Genomic DNA, 20194 nt, shown 5'->3' on the forward strand with positions numbered 1-20194 from the left:
AAAAAAAAAAAAAAAAAGTTATCTCAGCCAATACAAGAAGTAGAAAAAATCAAATTAAAATATCACCACTCTGCAACCCCTGGTGATGCAGCAGTTAAGCAGTCAGCTGCTCACCAAAAGGTCGGTGGTTTGAACCCACCAGCCGCTCCTCTGGGGAAAAATGTAGCAATCTGTTTCCATAAAGATTACAGCCTTAGAAACTCTATGGGGCAGTTCTGCTCTGTCTTATAGGGTCACTAGGAGTCAGAACAGGTTTGGTTTTGTTTAATAAATTGTTATAAGAGCAGTGGTAGTTCAGTGGTAGGATTCTTGCTTTCCATGCAGGAGACCTGGGTTCAATTCCCTGCCAGTGCACCTCATGCACAGCCACCATCTGTCCATCACTGGAGGTCTGTGTGTTGCTATGATTTTCAACAGATTTCAGTGGAGCTTCCAGACTAAGATACATTAAGAAGAAAGGCCTGGAGATCTACTTCTGAAACTTCGCCAATGAAAACCCTATGAATCACAGTGATGCAGACCTGGGCGGCGTTTCATTCTTTTGTTGAGTTGGGGGCCAAATGATGGCAGCAAAAAACAACAACACATCCTATTTTATAGATGAGGAAACTGAGGCACGGACATGTCAACTCATAAACCATGAAAGACAAACACTAATAACCACAGAAGACGTGAAAACCTATTTTGAGGACAATCAGTAGCTCTGTATCCCTTGAAGGGGCAACTGGAATTCAAATTAAGTAACCTCTCTTTTTGTTTTTTTCTGGTGCAAACAGTTAACAAACTCGGTGGCTAACCAAAAAATTGGAGGTTTGAGTCCACCCAGAGGCATGTTGGAATAAACGCCTGGCAATCTACTTCCAAAAAATCACTCATTGAAAGTGATATGGAGCACAGTTCTATCCTGACATACATGGGGTCACCATGAGTCATAGCTGACTTGCTAGCAACTGGTTTCTCCCTCTACTTTCCTCAGCTCTGCCGGCCAATAAGGAGCTCTGGTGACACAACAGTTAAGCACTCAGCTGCTAACCGAAAGGTTGGTGGTTCAAATCCACCCTGTCACTCCGTCGGAGAAAGAACTGATCACCTGTTTCTGTAAAGATTACAGCCAAGAAAACCCTATGGGGCAGTTCTACTCTATCCCATGGGATTGCTGTGAGTCAGATTCAGCTCGATGGCACACAACAACAACAGCCAGGCAACAGGTTGCCGGGTCCCTGTGTTAAGAGTCAGTGTTCCTTCTGCTCCAGTGACACTTCATCTCTACCAAGTGGGAGGGAAGAGGTGGAGGAAAAAAAAAAAAAAGCCAGGCAACAATTTACATTGTATTTTGCACCCCAAACACGAAACCACCTGAAGATATTTAAACATGTATTTGAGAGCCTCACACAGGCCCACATTCCAGAACAGCTTTATAATCTAGGGAAGGGAAACCCAGACATCTCTCACACTCCATGATGGACTCACATACATGTCGGAAGCAGAGTTCACAAATCTAATTTCTTTCTCTACTCCTGGACATTTTTTACCCAGTGAGCACAAGGGGCGGGAGGCAGTTCCACTCTTGCAGCCAATTTCCAACAGCAGCTCATAGTGAAAAATATTATGTTTGGGGTGAGCATTTATCCAGGAGCAGTGTGGAAATGAGACAGTGAGGACATAAATGGTGAATAAATGACCGATGTAGGGAGAGCTGGAGAAATGAGGGTGATTATGCAGGCACTGTCCTCTATGAATATATTAGCTCCCCAGTAAGCCCGTGCATTTTGACTACTTCCAAAGCAATTTCTCTAGGTTTCGATGAATACAGGTGTCTGGAAGTGTTTGCTAAGCTTAGCTTCAGACAAGCCGTTCCTGCTGTCAGTCCTGAAAGCCACTGTATTAAGTCTGGGAGGTAAGTCAGGCCCCACATGTCACTGTCAGGTCACCACAGGTGTTGTGAGATGCTGGTTGCATGTGCCCAGTCTCTCCTTCAGAGCAGGGGCCAGGGCTTTCCTGGGCCAGTGGAATGCCACCTAAGGAGGTTCGAATTGAGAGGAGGGTATATTCAAGCTGGAGACCTTGAGTGGGAATTGAATATCAGGAACTAGAGATGGTCAGATATTGACACTAAGGCAAAGGGGGCCAGAGTGGGGTCATCACAAATGGGAACCAGCTAAATGTTGGGTGAGATATGCATGGAAGTGTGAAGAGATTGGCATTTAGTAGGGATATTTTGCATGATTGCCATGAACACCAGTGGATGCAACATCCTCTCGAAGGTTTGGCAAGCCTGTAGTACATGGCTGCTGGCTGCTTAAAGATACCCAGGACAAAACAGTGGGGACCATCATGGGGACAAGCCACGGCTCATATATTGGGTTTATCATGAGGACAGAGCTACTCCCTGGACATAAGGGTGGCTTCCCACCAGGACAAAGTCATTCACTGTATTCATCATCACATTCCTGCCAAACATCAGGGGACCTAACGTATCCCTCAGACAACAGGGGAGAAGTTCAGTTTGGATTTACCTTTCATGGGCCCAAGGAAAGGGGCCATATAGTCTATGAGATGTTCCTGTAGGGTGAGAAACAAAATGGTGCCTACTGTGTGGATTCACACCATGAGCTGAGAAAAGCTAGAAAAAAGCTCTACACTTTGGAGCAGGATGGGGGCTATCTCAAGAGAATGGTATGAGGCAGGAATAGGCCTGTGGGTCTGGCCAGCAAGTGGTGGGGTCAGAAACCACATGGTGTTAATCTGGCTCTGTTTTGCTGTTTGTACCCCATGAATTATTTCCTTGTGACAAGGATTTTGCCTGTGACAAAATCTTTATGAAAGTTCTATGGGCTGCTGAGGAGGAGATAGAGAATATCAAGTGAGAAATCCCAAGGGGAAGTGACTCTGAGGGTCATGGAATGGAGGCCACTCCTTTTCCAGCTATCCCTCGGTGCCTGCAATCTCTTCCTGGAACACACCTTGCTCATCCCTGAGGGCCCTGTCTTTAGTTTTAACAAAGAGGCTGTTTCTTTGAGTTGGGGGTCTCAACTCTCCTATGACCTCACCCCTAGCCAAGCAGGTTCTGAAGTCCTCTTCTTCCTGAAAATTCTATAGGTCACACACATGGTCCATGGTTAGAAACTGAAGGTGCAGAATCACCCTGTGCCCCTAAACCTCAAGCCCCATATTCACCCATTTGAGAGTTGAGCCAAACCCTTTCCAAGAGAAGCCCTGCTCACCCTGATGCCGAGCTCAACATTTTCTCCTCCGTAGACCTCCATGCCTTCGTCCAATAAACCGATCTCCTGGAAGTACTGTCGGTCCACGATGAAGCAGCCAATGAGGGCAGGGCTCCTGTGGGAGGAGATGTGGTTAGCAGAGGGGTTATCTCGTGGGGTCTGCTAGAGAAGTGAGAGCAGTGGGACTTCCTCCCAGGAGGATCTGGTCCTCTCCTCTGCTTCCAGAGTTGGTGTGGGCCTTGTTCTTGGAGTAGCCTTCCAAGGTCCACCCTCATCCAGCCACTCCAGGGAGGCTGTTTCATCAGGCAGTGAGCAGACAGCTCCTGTCCTTGGACCAGCCTCCATTCCCTGGTGGTGCTTGTGTATGTGTTAGCCCAGAGAGGTGGTGCTCAGCTTGCTAGTCTCGATTGTCTGTATCTCTAGCTATCCTGACCCATGAACTCTGAACTGACAGCCAGTCTCTGTTTCTGCCTGGGCACCCATGCCAACTCTCTCAATCTTGCCCAGCTTGGGTTCTGCATGCCAGCCTTGGTCCACTTGCCAAGATTAGCTTGGGCTAGGTTGTAATGAAGTTTCCAACTATTATAGTAGAGCTGTCTATTTTTCCTTTCGATTCTTTCAGTGTTTGCTTTATATATTTAGGTGCCCCAATGTTAGGTGCATATGTATTTATAATGGTGATAACTTCTTGATGAATTGACCCTTTTATCACTATATAATTCCCTTCTTTGTCTCTTATAACAGATTTTGACTTAAAGTCTACTTTATCTGATATTAAAATTGCCACCCTTGCTTGCTTTTGGTTATTATTTTCACGGATTATTTTTTTCCATCCCTTCACTTACAATCTATTTGTGTCCCTGGACCTAAGATGTGTCTCTTGTAGACAGCACATAGTTGGTTCTTGTCTTTTTGACTAGGTTGTAAAGGGCTTTGAATAGCATGGTAAGGAATTTGGATTTTACCTGCAGGCAATGGGTTGTCAATGAAGAATTATAAGCAGACAGTGGTATAAACAGATCTGTGTTTTTTCAGAAAGAATACTCAGGCAGCAGTGGGGTGACTGATTGGAGGAGATTGAGTGGGAATTGAGGAACCAGTTGGGGAGCTTGTTACTATATTCAGATGACTACTGATGAGGACCTAGACCAGAGCATCAGGAACATAGTTTTAAGACATAATTTGATGTAAAATCAGCAGATGGACTATGAGGGTGAGAGAATCTGGATGCTGGCTAGCTTTCTGGGTTGGGTGACAGTGGACTGGAGGTCACTCACAGCATGGGTTTATAGGAGAAGAAGCTGGTATCAGAAGGCAGAAGGAGTACTCCACACTGGGCAACCTGAGCTTAAGCTGTCTGTGGGACACCAGGGATATATTTAACAGGCAGGGCTTAGGTAAATGGTTTGGAATTCATCTGGGGTCTTGGGTGGTGAAAATGGTTAACACATTCTTCTGCTAACCAAAGGTTAGGAGGTTCGAGTCCACCTGGAGACACCTCGGAAGAAAGGCCTAGTAATCCACTTCCGAAAAATCAGCCATTAAATATTCTGTGGAGTACAGTTCTACTCTGACACACAAGGAGTCTGCATGAGTTGAAATCAATTCAACAGCAACTGGTTTGGTACTGGTTTAGGAAATTGTTAGATTGGTGTCATGGATTGAATTGTGTCCCCCAAAAATATGTGTCAACTTGGTTAGGCCATGATTCCCAGTATTGTGTGGCTGTCCTCCATTTTGTGATTTTCCTGTGTATTATCAATCATAATCTCTGCCTGTGGTTAAAGAGGATTAGGGTGGGATGTAACACCTTTGCTCAGGTCACATCCCTGATTCAATGTAACAAGAGTTTCCCTGAAATGTGGCCTGTACCACCTTTTATCTTACAAGAGATAAAAGGAAAGGGAAGCAAGCCGAGAGTGGGAGAACTCATACCACCAAGAAAGAAGCACCGGGAGCAGAGTGTGTCCCTTGGACCCGGGGTTCCTGTGTGGAGAAGCTACTAGTCCAGGGGAAGATTGATGACAAGGCCTTCCTCCAGAGCCGACAGAAAAAGACTTCCCCTGGAGCTGATGCCCTGAATTTGGACTTCTAGCCTACCAGACCGTGAGAAAACAAATCTCTCTTTGTTAAAGTCATCCACTTGTGATATTTCTGTTATAGCAGCACTAGATGACTAAGATAGTTGGTGAAGGGGTACCATATGCAAAGAAGCAGAGTGAGCTTACAGACACAGAAGAGGTTTGATTGGGACTGGAACAAGAAATGAGAGTGGGGCAGTCCCAGGAGATGAGGCTGGAGGGGAGGTAGGTGTCTTAGTCATCTTGTGCTACCATAACAGAAATACCACAAGTGGATGGCTTTAACAAAGAGAAATTTATTCTCTCACAGTCCAGTAGGTTTCAAGTCCAAATTCAGGGCATCAGCTCCAGGGGAAGGCTTTCTCTCTCTGTTGGCTTTAGTGAAAAGTCCTTGTCAATCCTCCCCTGGACTAGGAGCTTCTCTGCACAGGAACCTCAGGTCCAAAGGACACGACCTGCTCCCGGCACTGCTTTCTTGGTGGTATGAGGTTCCCCCATTCTCTGCTTGCTTCCCTTTCCTTTTATCTCTTGTAAGGTAAAAGGTGGTGCAGGCCACACCCTAGGGAAACTCCCTTTACATTAAATCAGGGATGTGACCCGGGTAAGGGTGGTGTTAACAATCCCACCCTAATCCTCTTTAACATAAAATTACAATCACGAAATGGAGGCCAAGCACACAATTCTGGTAATCATGGCCCAGCCAAATTGATATACACATTTCTGGGGGACATAATTCAAACCATGACAGGAGGAGAGGCAGGAGCAGACCCCGCAGGGCCTTGTATACCTTGCTGATGTTTGAGTTTTATTCTGTAGAACTCAGACAAAAATGACTTCAAATTACATTTCAAAGATCCCAAACTCTTTCTGCCTTTGCTGCTGTCTTCATAGACACCTGAATGAGTCCCCTGTGAAGCCTCGTCTTTTAAAGGTCAGTACTCCTGAAACAGCCATCCCTGCCAGACCTGATTTCTGTCTGCATTGCTGCAGGGTGGGTGCCCTGCAAAGTCCTGCCTGCCCCTTAAACACAGATGACACTAGAAGGTGGCCAAGAGGAATGCTCCTGGAATGAAAGGAAAGATTAGCAGCTGCCATTGCTTTGCATTACATAAGGGAGAAAGATTATAAAAAATGTAATTGGAAGTGGGGGATTATTACCCGAGATCATATTTTTCCTTGCCAGAAGAAAAAATAAATTCATATTTATAACAGGATGGAATAGAACCCAACTTAGCTGTTTCCTGTGGTTACTTCTGTTAACCTACTGTTAGGCCCCTGCCACAATTTTGTGCTGCTAAATATTTGTTGTGAGTCCACTGTGTGCAAGGGCCTTTTACAAACATGGTCTCATTTCATCCCCATTATAACCTGGAGACAACTCATTGTGACATCCTTATCATCCCAATAGTTGGCCACGGTTGAGCTTGGAAGTGGTGTGGCCAGTTTCTGCCTACAGGTCTGCTGAATGCTACTGGAGAGAAATGTACTTCCATACAATGAATGTTCTTGCAGAAGACTGCATTGGTATTAACTGCTTCCATTCTGCTCATCTCTAAACCTAAATCAGCAACCAGCAAACCTACACTCTAGGTTGTTGCAAGGGAATATAATCTCAACCTCAAGTTTCCCATTACTCAATTTTTAGCAAAAGCTTGGTTGAGAGAAATTATATGTATGGAAGGTTTTTGGAAGGACATTTCTAGTTTTATCCCTAGATGAAGACAGCCCCACAAGAAACTGTGGGTTATGCCACTTTATGTTGCTCACCCCAGCTCCTTTTTCCTTGGAGCTGTACATCAGCGTTCTGTCCACATATGGTGTAAGTTATAAAAACAGCCCAGTGATATCTCCTGCTGCATTCTAAAGGGATGTCTTTCAGATGGTTGCTCGCTGCACCCCTCAGTGACACCTTTAGGAAGACCTGCCTAATCAATTTCTTTCAAAGTTAACTGCTAGGCAAGGAAAGCCTTGTTATCCCTGAGGGATCAGTAGGACATTTCTACATGGGAAATGTGAATCTTATTTCTAAGACCATGTATGTTTCATTTTCACCTTGGCTACCAGGAACCTCAGAGCTAAGTCTGCAGGTTCACTTTAAGAATTGTGAAGGACCGAGGTCTACACAACTACGTTCTAATCTAGTTTGTTACGATCTTTTGGTCTTTCCAGACATTTATCTATTCGTTTTTTGATACATTTTACATTTTCTCATAAACTATTTCTAATCCTTTCAGGAATGAGACAGGGCATAAATCAATATCACTTTTAGCCTGATTGTGTCTACTGAATACCCTGACCGGATAATAAGCAACAGACTGGCTAGAGACAGCCTGTATTGATCCTGGGGTAACTGTTCTGGATTCTGTTCATTCGCTGCCTGGATCTGGCAGTTAGAGGAAGGCTCCTTCCTACATGTCCTGGAAGCAGGATTCAGGAATGTGGAGAAAACAGGCTGAGACCCCACTCTGCCGGGCTGATACTTCTAAACCATCCTGCACTTAGAGAGGGGAGTCCCTGGGCTTCTTCAATGGGCGAGTGCATCTTTCTAAATCATCTTCTGAGTGCCAACTATGTTCCAGAGACTTTCATGTGCTTTATATAATCTAATTTAATCCTTGTGAGGTTGAAATTGATTCCATTTCATAGATATGGAATCAGAGGCTCAGAGAGGCTAGGGAACTTCTCAGAGACACACAGCCCACAGAGGCAGAGTGAGTACTTGTTACCTCTCAGGCCAGGATCTCAGTGTCCTCCATCAATGCACGAACTCAGCCTGCTTTAGGAGGTTGAGCCATTCAGAAGGAAATGCTGTGATTTTAATGAAGACAAGGCAGGAACCCCAGGGCACCAGTCTGCCTGAGCAACCTACATCAGCATTCCTCCAGAAATGGCCTGCAAAATAACTGTTTCTTCACCTTGATGGGTTTCCCATTTCAAAGAAGGGCGCATTTGCATGTGATTGACTGACGGTTTTCTCATCACTGAGGAGTCTTCATTTCTCCTTTTCTCTCTTTCCTCCACCAAATCCTCCAGCTGCAACAAATGCTAGGTGAGGGCTAGAAATGGTAGCAATGTGCAGTAGAAGAATTCAAAGTAATTTGCATCAGTTAATGCTCTCAGCAGAGAAGCCGTCTACATGTGTTCATGTTGATTCACCCAGTGGGAATCACTCTTGGCAAGGTCCTGTGCTCGGTGTTCGCACATAGCTAGTGAGCCCCCATCGAGCGCTGGTGGTGCAGTGGTTAAAGTGCTTGGCTGCTAACCAAAAGGTCAGCGGTTAGCCCACCAGCCGCTCCATGGGAGAAAGATGTGGCGGTTTGCGTCTGTAAAGATTTACAGCCTTGGAAACCCTATGGGGAAGTTCTACCCTGTCCTATAGGGCCGCTATGAGACAGAATTGCTTTGACAGCAGTGGGTGGGAGAGAGTCCTCGAGGTCAATGCTCACTGAACAAAGAAAGGCCTGGAAAGACTGGAGGCTAAAGTTATGCTCCTGAACCTACTAGCTGTTCTAACTAGCTGCTCCAACCTAAGAAAAACTGTTAACCTTTTGCACCACCCAGGGACTCCAGCAATTTCCTACTCATCCTTAAACAAACAAACAAACAAACAAAAAACCCCAAAACCATTTGCCATTGAGTCAAGTTGATTTTGACTTACAGCAGCCCTGCAGGACAGAGTAGAGCTGCACCAGTTTGAACTGCCAACCTTTTGGTTAGCAGCCCGAGCTCTTAACCTCTTTGCCACAAGGGCTCCCATCCTTAAAAACCCAGCACAAATGTTACATTGTTACACTCTCTGTAAAGGCTTCTGTCTTCCATTTGGAGCCCTGGTGGTGCACTGGTTAAGAGCTCAGCTACTAACCAAAAGGTCAGTAGTTCAAATCCATCAGCTGCCCCTTAGAAACCTTATGGGGCAGTTCTACTCTGTCCTATAAGGTCGCTATGAATCAGAATTGACTCGATGGCAACGGGTCTGGTCTGGTCTGGTCTTCCATTCAGTGTCCATCTCAGGCCTCCCATTACAATGTATAAAAATTATTTTGTCTTTCTCTAGCAGACTCCAGACTTTGGGGGGCAGAAACCAAATTCTTTTTTTTTTTTTTTTTAATTTTATTTTTGGTGAAGATATACACAGCAAAACATACATCAATTCAACAATTTCCACATGTACAATTCAGTGGCATTTGTTACATTCTCCAAGTTGTGCCATCTTTCTCGGTATCCTTTTCCAAATTGTTTCACCATCGTCAACACAAACTCATTCCCCCTGCAAGGCTTCTCATCTAAACTTTCGAGTTGCTGTTGTCAATTTGATCTCATATTTATACTTCTTTACAAGAACACCATGTTTATGGTGGACATTCTTTTCTAATTAAGCTAAAGTATATAGAGCCTTGGTGGGGCAGTGGTTAAAAGCTTGGCTGCTAACCAAAAGGTCGGAAGTTCAAATCCACCAGTCACTCCTTGAAAATCCTATGGGGCAGTTCCACCTGTCCTTTAGGGTCACTATGAGTGGGAATCAACTCGACGGCAACAAGTTTGTTTTTTTGTTTTACTGTTTGGTTTAAAGATTACTTCATGGGATAGTGTTGGTTTAAGGTTTAAAAATTTCCTCAGGGCAATAGTTCTGGGGAGTCATCCAGTCTCCATGGCTCCAGAAAGTCTGGATTCCATGAACATTTGACGTTCTTTTCCACATTTCCCCTCTTTCGATCAGGAGTCTTCTATAGAATCTTTTATCAAATCATTCACTTAAGTAGCCAGGCACCATTCAGTTCTGGTCTCATGGCCAAGGAGGTAGTTGTTCATGGAGGCAACTGGACATATATTCCAGTTCCTCCTCCAATTTTGGGGGCAGGAACAAAATCTTAATCACTCTGGATGCCCAGCACAGAGCACAACAGTTAACACTCAGTGGTGTCCTACAGTGATGTGTTGAAATAACTTCAAGCCTGCCAAAGGAATCTGGGTGGCATTGCTCTTTTAAAAGGGATCATCAGGTCCTGTGAGCAGTGACTAAAGGTCATCTTATAATTCCTTTCCACCTGCTCCCCTATCCCACTCCTCCTGAGCAGAATTAACCAGTGGACAAGGATAGGGCTGGAGTATGGAGAATCAGGGGTGGGTTGAGAGGGGAACCATTGCCTGGAGGATAAGGCAGAGGGAGTCACAGGTAGGGGTGCTTTACCTGATCGGGGCAGTGGAGTTCTCCAGCTTCCACCAGGCCTTTGGAGGGTTTAGGTAGCGGCACCACAGCTCCCAGTCAAAGCCCTGGGCAGCCAGCGGGTACTCTTCTATCTCAAAGTTGTCGTATTTGATGTTATCAAAGGATGGGGAGATGATCCGTTTCCGGTTCTCCTTTATGCGAGTGAGGACAGGTTCAGCCCTGAGGGGCAGGGAGGGAGAGAGGAGGTAACTGCTTCCAAAGTGGACATCAACCAGATTAGCAACCCCTAAAGGTCTTTCCCACTGAAAGAGGAACAAACACTGGCCAGCTCCAATGGAGAGGTGGACTGCCCCCCGGGAAGGAATCCCAATTCAACTGCCCATCCTCTGACAATTCTGGGTAGGCAAAAGGCCTGGCTACCTGTTATGGATTGAATACTGTCCCACAAAAAGACACATTGAAGTCTTACTTAACCCCCATACCTGTGAATGTGACCTTGTTGGGGAAATAGAGTCTTTCTTTGAAGATATTATCAGTTAGGGCATATCAGAGTAGGGTGGGTCCTAGTTCTAATCCCTTCTGAGTGGTGTCTTATAAAAGGGGAGAAAAGACTTGGAAACAGAGTCACACACCAGGAGAAGGTACCATGTGAAGATACAACTACAAGCCAAGGAACACCAAGAGACGCCTGGGTCTACCACAGCCAGAGGGGACAAGGAAGGATCTTCCCCTACAGGGGACAGAGAGAGAGCATGACCCTGCCAACATCTTGAATTTGGACTTCTAGCCTCCAGACTGACAGAAAATAAATTTCTGTTCTATAAAGCCACCTGCTTTGTGGTATTTTGTAACAGCAGCCCTAGGAAACCAAGATGCCACTCCTTTAGCATGTCTCAAGCTGAGCTGAGAAATTCTTATTCCAGCCAGCCAAGAGAATTCTCCTTGTGCCTGCTTGTTTTCCCTCTCACCACTAGGAAAAAAAAAAAAAAAAAAAAAATCAAGACTTAAAAAAGAAGAACAAGAATAAAGGAAGACATCTGAGGATCCACGGGACGCTTTCAACTTGGGCTTTGATTTTGCTAATATCCAATGTATCAACCTGGAGAAAAAGACAGATAAAAATGGCAGACTTGTAGGTATGAACGTACCTGCTTCCACCAGTCATACAATGCTGCTTCAGTCCTTCCAAACTCAGGCCAGCTGTGCTGCCCCCACCCCACACGTTCCCCACCTGCCCAAGGAGAGGTGGTGTGTGAGGCTCTCCCAGGGAGCCAGGAGACCCCTGCAGGCACCAGGCGAGTAATGTGTTTGCAGACAGGAATGACAAGCTCCTCATTAGTATTACATTTGTTGCATAATTGTTTATTCAAACAGCTTGAAATACTTAGTGTCCCTCTCCTATCCTGGCCATAAATCCAATGAAAATGTTTTTCAAATAGTCTCAAACAGCAAACAGGGACTTCAACTATAAAAAATGGCTGCGTTGCAACCTTAATTTGGGCTCGTTATGCAAAAGCATGTCAGAATCCAGCTCACGCTGTGGGTCCCATTTTGCCCTGCTGCTCCTTCCTGCTAATGTGCCCTCCTCAGCCCACTCAGGAAGGCAGAGGATGGCACTGTGGAGTCTGGGGCCGGAAAGCAGACAATGTCATCAGGCAGATTGGTTAAGAAGGTGATAACCTACTGACCCCAGCGTCTTGCAGCCATCCCTACCAGCGCCTCTGCCTCAGATGCCCTGATCTCTACAAAACCACACACAGAGGGCTGTGCCACGCCCTCCTGATCCTGAGGGATACCAGGTAAGGTGGCCTCCCCTGCCAGGCTGCAGCCACTGAGGCCTTTTATCAGCTCTCTTACCCCACTCAGCACCTAAGCAGCCCTGACTGGGGAAACCTAGGTATTCTAAGACTTAGTTCACCTGTGGGGAGAATCTGAGATTATATGCTACTGCTGGCCTGGCCTTTGGTGTGCTTTGGCGGAGCCCAGGGCCCCTGACACCATCAAACCATCTCTGCCCACCTCTGCCCACTCTACCTTGGCCCCATCTGTGTGGTTGGGTTTCTATTCCATGTCTTTTCCAGCTCTCCCTTTCCCAGGTGTTGGGGCCCAGTCCCTGGGTAGGCAGGCACTCTGCTTTGCCCTTGACATTGACTGACTCCATTCCCTGATCATATTTCCTAGATGACCATGCTGATAGAGTCACACCTGATGTCACCATACCCTTCAGACACTGTGTTTTGATCCTGCACCCCTCCACCCCTCAAACTGAAGGGCCAGCCTTGTTGCAAAGGCCACTTGGAAAATCAAATCTCACCTGTCCCCAGAATTCTTTTCTTTTCCTCTGGCCTAGCATTGAGATCCCGGCATGCTTTGTACTCATTTGAGCCAAAGCCCCTGGACTACATTGGGACTTATCCTCCTCTCCCAAAGTGGTCAGCACGGGCACTTACCAACCCACATTGAACTCCACGTGGGCATCAAAGAGTGCCACCACGGGGGCAGTGGCCACCCTCCAGCCGCTGACCCTGGAGCGAATGAGGCCTTCCTGCTTGCTGTGGCGCACCACCTTGATGAAGCCCGGCTTCTGGCCGTTCACCTTGTCCACGTATTCCGTCAGCTTCTCCTTCAGTTCCTCTGTGAGGGAGAAAACACCTTTTAGCATAGTGGATGGCAGGGGACAGAAGGGACAATTAAAACATTCTGACTCCCAAAAGAGGCTGGAAGGCCCATCCCCTTCCCCAGGCCTTCCTTGGCGTTCCCCACAATGGCCAGCACAGCTCAGCTTTGAAGGGAAAACAGTATTTATTAAGCCCCAGCTACTTGCGCTGGGGGCACAACAGTTAACCGTTGGCTGCTAACCAAAAAACTGGCGGTTTGAACTCCCTCAGTGGCTCTGTGGGAGAAAGACCTGGGCAATCTGCTCCCATAAAGACTACAGCCTAGGAAACCCGATGGGGCCGTTCTACTCTGTCCCATGGGGTCGCTATAAGTCAGAATCGACAACAACAACCTGTGCAAGGACACGTGCCTCACACACATTGTCTCCCCTGCTCTTTACAACAAGTCACTTTCTTCTCCTTATCCACTCAGCTGACTCCTTTCTCCCCAGTGCTATCTTCCGGTCCTCCTGTAATCCCCGGAGAAAGTGCTGTCTGTGAAGACCCAGCCCCGGACCACTGCCTGGATCTCCATCTTTCTGGGACACGGACGACCAGGAGCTGTGAGCTGTGCCCATGTGAGCAGTTGGCAGCACGTATTGTCTGCTACTGCTGAGCCTTGGACCGGTCCAAGCAGTTGTTCCCCTGCTTCTTCCCAACTGTAAGTGGAGCCTGCAGCAATGGGACAAAACCTCAGCCGTAGTCCCTTGCTCCTCAGCAAACGTGAGCACAGCAACCACACTCACTGTATTTTCCACGGCAGCTAAGACAGAGCTTATAACAGCCCTTTCCCACAGAATGAGGACTGAGTGGGACACATTCCCCCACCTCCAGCCACTGCCTCTCTCTGGGACTCAACTGTCAGTGAGTATCATGGGTAAAAGATTTGAAATCGGCTGTCCCTGGTGGTGTAGTTGTGAAGTGTTTGGCTGCTAACCAAAAGGTCGGCAGTTTGAATCCATCAGCCACTCCTTGTAAACCCTATGGGGCAGTTCTACCCTGTCCTGTAGGGTCACTATGAGTCGGAATCGACTTGACGGCAATGGGTAACAGGTGTCTCCAGGAGGCCAGGATGGCTCTAGTTCCTGCACTAGCCACCATGCCCCAATGCCTTTCCCGCATGAGGCCACTGCACACACTTATATCCCCTGCCTGGTCCCTGTGGTCTTGCTGCTTGCAGACTTCTAACCCTGGGGCAGGGCAGGGCAGGGCAGGAGAACGTCATCCTGGACCAGAGCATCAGATGGGAGGGCTTTGTCAGCCAGAGGCACATGCTCAGATTTCTGGGGAAGGTCAGCTCCCTCCCCAACCCCTTACAGCTCCCAATGTGATGGAAGATGTGAGGAAAGAGGGACGGAAGGGAACTTTTTTTTTTTTTGAGCATCTAAAAACCGGTTACCAGTTACTGTCAAGTGGAGTCTGACTCATGGTGATACCCTGTGCATCTGAGTAGAACTGGTCTCCATAGAGTTTTTAGTGGCTGATTTTTTGGAAGTAGATCTCCAGGCCTTTCTTCCGAGGCACCTCTGGGTGGACTCGAACCTCCATCCTTTCAGTTAGCAGCCAAGTGTGTTAACTGTTGTCATCACCCAGGACTCCTTTGAGCATCTACTATGTGGTAGTTGAAGCATTGGTGGTTTAATGGTAGAATTCTTGACTTCCATGCAGGAGACCCAGGTTTGGTTCCTGGTCAATGCAGCTCATACACAGTCACCACCCATCTATCAGTAACGGAGGCTTGCATGTTGCTATGATGCTGAACAGGTTTCAGTGGTGCTTCTAGATTAAAATGACTAGGAACAAAACCCTGCTGATCTACTTCCATAAATCAACCAGTGAAAACCCTGTGGATCACAATGGTCCGATCTGAAACTGATCGTAGGGATGGTGTAGGACTGGGCAGCATTTTGTTCTGTTGTTCATGGGGTCATCGTGAGTCAGGGGCTGACTCAATGGCACAACAATGTGGTATGTGCTATGCGCTTTTCATAACTATTAATCCCATTTAATCCTCATAATAATTGTAAAGACATGATTATCAGCACCATATTACAGAAGAGAACATGGAGAACTGGTTTAATAATGGGTCCCAGGTCACAATGCTAATACAAGCAGAGCAGAATTAAAACATAGGGTCTCTGTCTCCAAATACAGTCCTCCTTCTATGACATTGAGCTGCTGTCCTGTGGCATCCTTGCCGTGTGCCAGGCACTGTGCCAGCCGCTCCACGCCCTCTTCTCACACTAGTGGGCTGTTTGTCTGTCGTGGCCCCTGGCTGTTTTTCCAGGATGTCAAAATGGTTTTTGTCCCCTATTCTGTTATCTACCTGTCTTTGTTATCTAGACCTTTCAGCTTTCCAGCTTCTGCAACAGTGATGGGCATATGGCCTTTATTCTCATTCAAGTCATCCTTTTGAACAGTGTGACCCCTGTCTGATGCCAAGGCTGGTGGGGGCTGTCAGGGGCACTCCCCATGCCAGCCCGGAGAAGATTCTGCTGACTTCTGGGCTGCCGCCGGCACGCTGTCTATCCTACTTTAGCCAATGTAAAGTGATCTTGTGCTTTCCGATTGCCACAGCTGATGGAGCAGGCCTGCGGAGGAGGGAGGCCTGGGGAGGCCACTGTCTCACAAATGTTAGGCAGTTGGCCACCGAGCAACATAACTCAACCTGCCCCGATCTTACAAGGTCTTCAAGCACAGATGCCAGTAGGCTTCTTAAAACATTTACTGTGTCATTACTTCAAAGGTCCTTTGCTCATATATCCTTTTTGAAATTTTTAAATAGAGCCCATAATGCCTGATATTTGGGCTTTTGGTAGTGGCAGTTAAGTGTAAGTGCCCAGAGCTTGCAGTGAGAACTGGGCTAGCACCAGATGACCTGACATGGAGCTCCCTCCCCAGGGGAGTGGGTGCTCACGCCCTTCCCTCCCTCCCCAGCCCCCAAGCGAGAATCCCTGCCTATGGGGCCACTGTTACTGAGGTATTGGCGGGAGCAGGGCTGTGGATGATTGCTACCCCACGGTCCCCAATGAATTCCACCTCCCTGAATGCATACCCTGTGTAGCACCCTTGCATGCTCAATCTGGACTGGCCCTCTGGCAATAGGATGCATCAGGAGGAATGCTGCATGTATTCTAGACTTAGGAGACCTTGCAGCTTCTGCTTTTGCTCCCTTGCTGCCTCGAGATGCTAAGTCGGGAAGCCCAGCCAGCCTCCTTGAGGACGAGCGGCCCAGGCAGTCCCCAGTCGCTCGGGCCTCCCACTGAGGCCCCAGCACATGAGTGAGGCCATCTCGGACCTTCTAGCCCCCACTGAACCACCAGCTGACTGCAAATGCATGGGGGAGCCCAGCTGACACCCAGCTGCCCAGCTATGTCAGCCCACACTGCAGAATTGTGAGCCAATGCATGGCTGCTGTTTGCAGCTGCTAACTTCTCTGTGGTTAACTATAAAACAAAGGCTAACAAAACAGGGGCTATCGCTCTGGTATGGTGCTGGGGCTGGATAAGACTGTGAACTCTTGATGCACAGGAAATGAAGTCAGACGCAGAAAAGTCCGCTTAGAAGGGTGGCAGCAAGAGATGAAAAGGCTTTGCATCTTGTAAACGCTCCTTGTCCCTTTGTACCTTCGAGCTCTGTTAACAGTGAACAAGAATAAAGGTTTCCGGTGGACCAGCTGGTGAAAAATTCTATCCCCTGCCAGCTGCATCCCAAACATGTGCTACTGTTTAGAAAAGACGATTCCCTCAGCCCCAACCAAACAACTGCTATAAAAATAAATAAATAAATAAAAGTCCTAAAATACCCTGGATGACAATGGCTCACTCTTTGCAGAGTACCTGTACCTAATTAGGTTTTCATGTTTTCCTTCAACCTGTGTCACCAGCAAAGCAAGAAAGAACTATCTCAAAAGTAATTCTGCATTTGTTAGAAAACTGTTGTCTGAGATACTGTGTTATGTTACACCTTGTTCCACATGATAAATTCCTCTCAGAATTTACCTACCAAAAGGTACATTACACAAGCATGTAACTCATCATATTTGCCTTTGCCAAGGCTGCCGAGAAGCTCAGAGACAAACATACTGACTAATTACAAGAAGTCTATCAGCATTTTTGCTTCTCTGTCTTTAACACAGCTTTGATTTTCAAGTGCTGATTTAAAGCTACATTGTCTTATCTTTTTCCTCTGCTGTAAGCTGCCTTTAAGGAGTCTTATGGTGCAACAATTAAGCACTCAGCTGCTAACCGAAAGGTTAGTGGTTTGAATCCACTAGCCAGCTCCATGCGAGAAAGACCTGGTGATCTACTTCTGTAAAGATTACAGCCTAAGAAATCCTATGGGGCAGTACTTCTCTGTCACATGGGGTTGCTATGAGTCAAAATTGACTAGACAACACCTAACAACAAAAGCAACAACAAGCTGCCTTTAATTATTTTAAAAATATTCATAAATGTGGGCAGCTGATTCTCTACAAGGGATCAAAGTCCATTCAGTGGGGAAGAAACAGTCTTTCTAACAAATGGTGTGGGCAAAACTGGATATCCACTTGCAGGAAAACAAAACAGGATCCATACCTCACACCATACACAAAAACTAACTCAAAATGGATCAAAGACCTAAATGTTAAAGCTAAAACCATAAAGTTACTGGAGGATAATACAGGGACAAAACTATGGACCTAATTTTTTTCAGAAATAGATTACCAAACACAACTGCAAATGCTCGAGCAACGGAAGACAAGTTATGTAACTGAGACCTCCTAAAAATTAAATACTTATGCTCATCAAAAGACTTCATTAAAAGAGTAAAATGAGAACCTACAGACTGGGAAAAATCTTTGAGAACAACATATATGATTAGGGTCTAATCTCTAAAATATATAGAAAACTTTGACAACTCAACAACAAAAAGATAAACAATCCAATTAAAAAATGGGCAAAGGACATAAACAGACGCTTCAAGTGGCCAACAAACACATGAAAAGATGCTCTCAATCATTAGCCGTCAGAGAGATTCAAATCAAAACTACAATGAGATACCATTTCACCCCTGCAAAAATGCCACTGATCAAAAAAAAACACAGAAAACAACAAATGTTGGCAAGGTTGTGGGGAGATTGAAACTCTTACTCACTGCTGGTGGGATTGTAAAATGGGACAAGCACTATGGAAAATGGTATGGCACTTCCTCAAAAAGCTAGAAATAGAAATACCTTATGATCCAGTAATCCCACTCCTAGGTATATACCCTAGAGATCTAATAGCAGCGACACGAACGGACATATGCACACCTACGTTCACTGCAGCATTATTCGCAATAGCAAAAAGATGGAAACAACCTAAGTGCCCATAAATGGATGAATGGATAAACAACCTGTGGTATATACACGCAATGGAATACTGTGCAGTAATAAAGAATAATGACGAGCTCACGAAACATAACACGGATGAACCTGGAGGACATTATGCTGAGTGAAATAAGTCAATTAAAGAAGGGCAATTATTTTATGATCCCACTTTTATAAAAATACAAAAATAGTGACGCATATAGAAACCAACATTTTTTGGTGGTTACCAGGGGTAGGAAGGGGAGGGAGGGGGATCACTCTCTAGACAGTAGACACTTGCTATTTTTGGTGATGTGAAAGGCAACACAAATGTGGCTGAAGTGTGCACAACCTGACCAAGGTTAATGATGACACTAAGAATAAGGGACATTATTGGTAAATACTGTAACATAAACAATTTTTATTATATCGTAAACAGCAGTAACAACCCAAAAATATGTGAGTGGTTACATAGGTAGATATGTATGCATATACATGTATAGGAAAGTATATGTGTGTATATATGTGTGCATGTATAGGTAAATCTGTAGGCATATGCATATACATGTTTGTGTGTGCTGCACATATATTCACATATATAATAAAGCACAGGGGGGCATAGTCACAGATACTTCCCAGACATAACCAAACACCTTGCGGGATTAATTTACTGGGTTTGAAGGCTTCTGACTATAGTCTCATGGGACATCTTGGCCAACTGACACAACATGGTCCATAAAGTTGGTGTTCTACATCCTAGTTTGGTAAGTAGCGTCTGGGGTCTTAAACACTTGTGAGCCACCATCTAAGATACAGCTATTGGTCTCTACTCATCTGGAGCAAAAGAGAAAGAAGGAAACCAAAGACTTAAAGAAGAAACTAGTCTATAGGACTAATTGCCTACATGAACCACAGCCTTATCTATCCTGAGACCAGAAGAACTAGATGGTGCCCAGCTACCCCTACCAACCGTTTTGACCAGAGACACAATAGATGGTCCTGGATAGAACGGGAGAAACTGTAGAACAAAAGTCAAATTCTTGAAAAAAGGCCAGACTTACTGGACCAGTACAGACTAGAGGAACTCCAGAGACTGTCGCCCTGAGACATACTTTAAACTTTGAATTGAATCCATCCCCCAAGGTCACCTTTCAGCTAATAACAGATTGGCTCATAAAATAAACAATATCACCTGTGAGTACTGTGCTCCTTTAAAAAAAAAAAAATCATCTGTGTGAGACCAAATGGTCAACATTTACCCTAAAGCAAAGATGAGAAGGTCAGGGTGGGGGGTGGGGGAGTGTGATGGTTAAGATTGTATGTTAACTTGGCTAGACCATTATTCTCAGTGTTTTAGCAGTTGTCTGATGTTGTGATCACCCCCATGATGGAATGTGCCGAGTGGTACTGGCAGAGGCGAGGCCTGTGGCAGCTCACCGCCCTCTCAGTTTCCTCTCTCTGCCTTCCGCCAGTTACCTTCTGCCTGTTCGCCTTGCCAAGGTTTTTGGCTTGTTCCAGACTCAGCAGCTGCTTCTTGTTGTCTCACCTCCGGTTTGTGGGACTTGAGCTAGCAGCTTACCTGTTGATCTTGTAATTTGTCAAACTTCTCAGCCTGCAAGCAAGAGTCTGGTTCCCAGACCTTGGGTTCACCAGCCCCTGCAGCTACATGAATCAGGAGAAACCTGATTGTCTTGTCTGCTGATCTTGGAATTCACTGACCTTCACAGCCTGTGAGC

At 46.0% G+C, this 20194-nt stretch overlaps 1 protein-coding gene across 1 annotated transcript in view; it reads right to left on the minus strand.

The window, feature by feature from the left end:
• GALNT18 (polypeptide N-acetylgalactosaminyltransferase 18) overlaps positions 1-20194 on the minus strand; it is a 406298-nt gene that overhangs the window by 113877 nt on the left and 272227 nt on the right. The window contains exons 4-6 of the mRNA XM_004369650.1: positions 12923-13106; positions 10494-10691; positions 3225-3339 (exon numbers count right to left, since the gene is read on the minus strand). Of these exons, the coding sequence (XP_004369707.1) occupies positions 3225-3339; positions 10494-10691; positions 12923-13106 (497 nt within the window). The remainder of the gene's footprint in view (positions 1-3224; positions 3340-10493; positions 10692-12922; positions 13107-20194) is intronic.

This window comes from Trichechus manatus, unplaced genomic scaffold, assembly GCF_000243295.1.
Source record: "Trichechus manatus latirostris isolate Lorelei unplaced genomic scaffold, TriManLat1.0 scaffold00006, whole genome shotgun sequence".
Lineage (NCBI taxonomy): Eukaryota > Metazoa > Chordata > Mammalia > Sirenia > Trichechidae > Trichechus > Trichechus manatus.